This window comes from Prunus dulcis, unplaced genomic scaffold, assembly GCF_902201215.1.
Source record: "Prunus dulcis unplaced genomic scaffold, ALMONDv2, whole genome shotgun sequence".
NCBI lineage: Eukaryota > Viridiplantae > Streptophyta > Magnoliopsida > Rosales > Rosaceae > Prunus > Prunus dulcis.
Window position 1 is genome coordinate 1 of NW_023010200.1, and position 2,800 is coordinate 2,800.

The 2,800-nt window shown below is 40.0% G+C and overlaps 1 protein-coding gene across 1 annotated transcript; it reads right to left on the bottom strand.

The window, feature by feature from the left end:
* Nucleotides 1–447: 447 nt before the first annotated feature.
* LOC117613185 (putative disease resistance RPP13-like protein 1) lies at nt 448–2,150 on the bottom strand (the record flags this gene model as incomplete). Its single annotated transcript, XM_034341823.1, has 2 exons — nt 1,797–2,150; nt 448–1,518 (listed from the first exon to the last, which is right to left on the bottom strand). Coding segments are annotated over exons 1-2 (1,425 nt in total), but the record flags the coding sequence as incomplete, so codon positions are not given.
* Nucleotides 2,151–2,800: the final 650 nt, after the last annotated feature.

The following is a 2,800-nucleotide window of genomic DNA, read 5'->3' on the forward strand; positions in this document are numbered from 1 at the left end:
TTGCAATTGCAGCAACTCCTCTGCTTCTTTTCCCAGCTTTTGAAGGAGGGAAGAGTTTCCTTCAATAACCAAACGATCAAGAGAAATCAAGTGTTGCAATACTCTATCCTCATTCTTCAGTGAAGATGTCAGCTCCTCACATCCGCCAATCGTAAAATTTGCAACCTTCCTTAATCCTTCGGTCAATTCCCCTGTTCGGAATCTCACATGTGAAATATTTGAAAGTTGCAAGGACTCTAATAACTCAAACTCAACCCCACTTGCCTTCACTACCGCTTTGCAGCTATCTATGCATAATCGACCAATTTGTTTATAGTTGGAAATTGAAATCACCAATTCCTCACATTTAAAAATTCCAAGTGTTTCTAATGAATCAAGGTTCTCGGGCACCTTGCCCTCCAATTGAGGACAATTTCTGATTGAAAACAATTTCAAGCAAGGGAAAACCTGATCTTGTACGAAAGGAAGCCATTTCTTCCAGTTGTGCATATTTGCCAACTGAAGTTCCTCTAGTACTGGAAAAGGCAAGCTACTCTCTCCATAAAACTCAGGACCAACATTTTCCACTGCAGTCATTCCTCTAATAGAGAGCGTTTTGAGTGAAGGCAACTGTCCAAGTGGTGGCAAGATTTTACAGTTCTCACATTTGTTTAAGCTTACACGAACCATAGTAGAGAATAAACGATCTCCAATCCATTGCGAAAACTTTAGTCCAGCATAACCCTTGATGCCCAGAATTTTGAGCATTCTATCAGTTTCTAATTTGTCAAGCACGCCTAATTGAGTTTCTTGTGCATTATCTGACCATTCTAGCACCAATTCATCAAGTCTCTCCTTGAATTTTAAGTTGGCTCTCCGTGCATCCTCAGCATCGATCACATTCTCTAATCTTAAGAGCCGCAATGTCCTTTGGAGATGGAATAGGGACCCTATCTCTCTTATATCCGATTGATCACTACCTTTACCCACCACAAAATTAGGCAAAGATTGTAGATTCGTCAACCGACCTAGTTGCGGAGGCATTGCTTTCAGTGAATCTACATCTGAATTGTTGAGATGACGCAGATTCACTAGATTCCTCAAGTTAAGAGGTAGTGCCTCCAAATAACGACAACCTTCCAATATCAATGTCTGTAAGTTGTAAAGAGAGGTGGTTGATTTAGGCAAACATGCTATCCGTGTGTACGAGAGATCAAGATACCGCAGATACTTCAATTTACCAATTGAATTTGGCAACTCAGTCAGTAGATAGCCATTGAGAGAAAGCACCCGCAAGTATTGCAATTTTGGCAATAAATCAAAAGTAACCTTACGACTTAGATAATTCGAAGGATAATCACTTGAAAGTGGTAGGAAGGTTCGCAATTGTTTCACTTCAGAAAATGCCTCAAATCTTTTAACCACATCATACTTACCAGAAATGTAGGACGCATGGCGGGCCTTCGTAAAACATCCAAGTTGTACATGATCGCTATTTTGCTTGTCCTCCAATCTAAAACAAATATCTCCTGCAGCCCACTGTGCCAAACCAACAACGAGGTCATGCATTACATATTTTAAATCGATTTTATTGCTTGATTTCTGAAATATGACCTCGATCAGAGCTCCTGAAAATAGTCAGTTCCTAAATCTTCCATTTGCTTATTATGTTCTGGTTGTGGTTGAATCAAACCCTCCGCCATCCACAGAAGAATCAATTGTTGCTCACAAAATTCATAATCGTTTGGAAGTATCGAACAATAGGCAAAGCATCGTTTCAAATGTGAAGGAAGATAGTGATAGCTTAATCTTAATACCGGAAGTATGTCACGCTCATTTGATAGACTCCATAATTTTTTGTTCAATATTTCCTCCCATTCATTCATCTCTTTACGAAGTAAAAGGCCGCCAAGAGTCCTAGCAGCCAAAGGCAATCCACTGCATCTTGCAACAATTTTCTCCTTGAGTAACCCGAAATTTGGTGATATATCTCTGTTAACATTCCTGAATGCATGCTGCTCAAATACTTCAAAACAAACGTCATTTGACATAGGCTCCAAATTATGAACTAGAGTACCAGCTCCCATCATTTTCGAAACTTCTGCATCTCGCGTTGACACAATGATCTTGCTTCCTACTGCTCCATCAAGAAAGGGGGACTGCAGTTTCATCCATAGACCATAGCTACATGTGCCCCAAACATCATCTGAAACAATTAAAAACTTCTTCCTGGCTAATTCCTTATGCAGATACTGTTTGTGGGAACCAAATTAAACCTGAAGTCAAATAATTAGGCAAATCAATTTGGGAATTATTTGACCTAATTAGGAGTTATCTAACCTAATTGGGAGTTACCTAATCTAATTGGGAATTACCTAATCAAATTGGAGGTTGCTTGATCCTCACCTTAATTAGGGATTCAGTTAAATCCCTAATCCCTAAATACACCAACCTCACCAACCACACCAACCTCACCAACTACACCAACCTCACCAACTGCACCAACCCCACCAACCTCTCCAAGGTCACTATAAATACTTGGTTACGCACAATGATGAGGTATGTCAGAAGTACTGCTAAAACCTCTGTAGAGATCTTCCCTCACAGAGCCTAGCTACCTCTATTTTACATAAGTCTCCGGCCGCCCGGTTTATATTATAAACATATCTCCGTACTCTATTATCTATTATTTTTTATACGATTCAATTAAACTAATTTAGGCATCGAAGGGCCTTTGGCCAACACCCGCTGGGTGTGGTCCTCGTATTTGTTCTATTTTGCAGGGAGAAAGAGGAGGCAAAGAAGAAAGGGGAATTTTTCC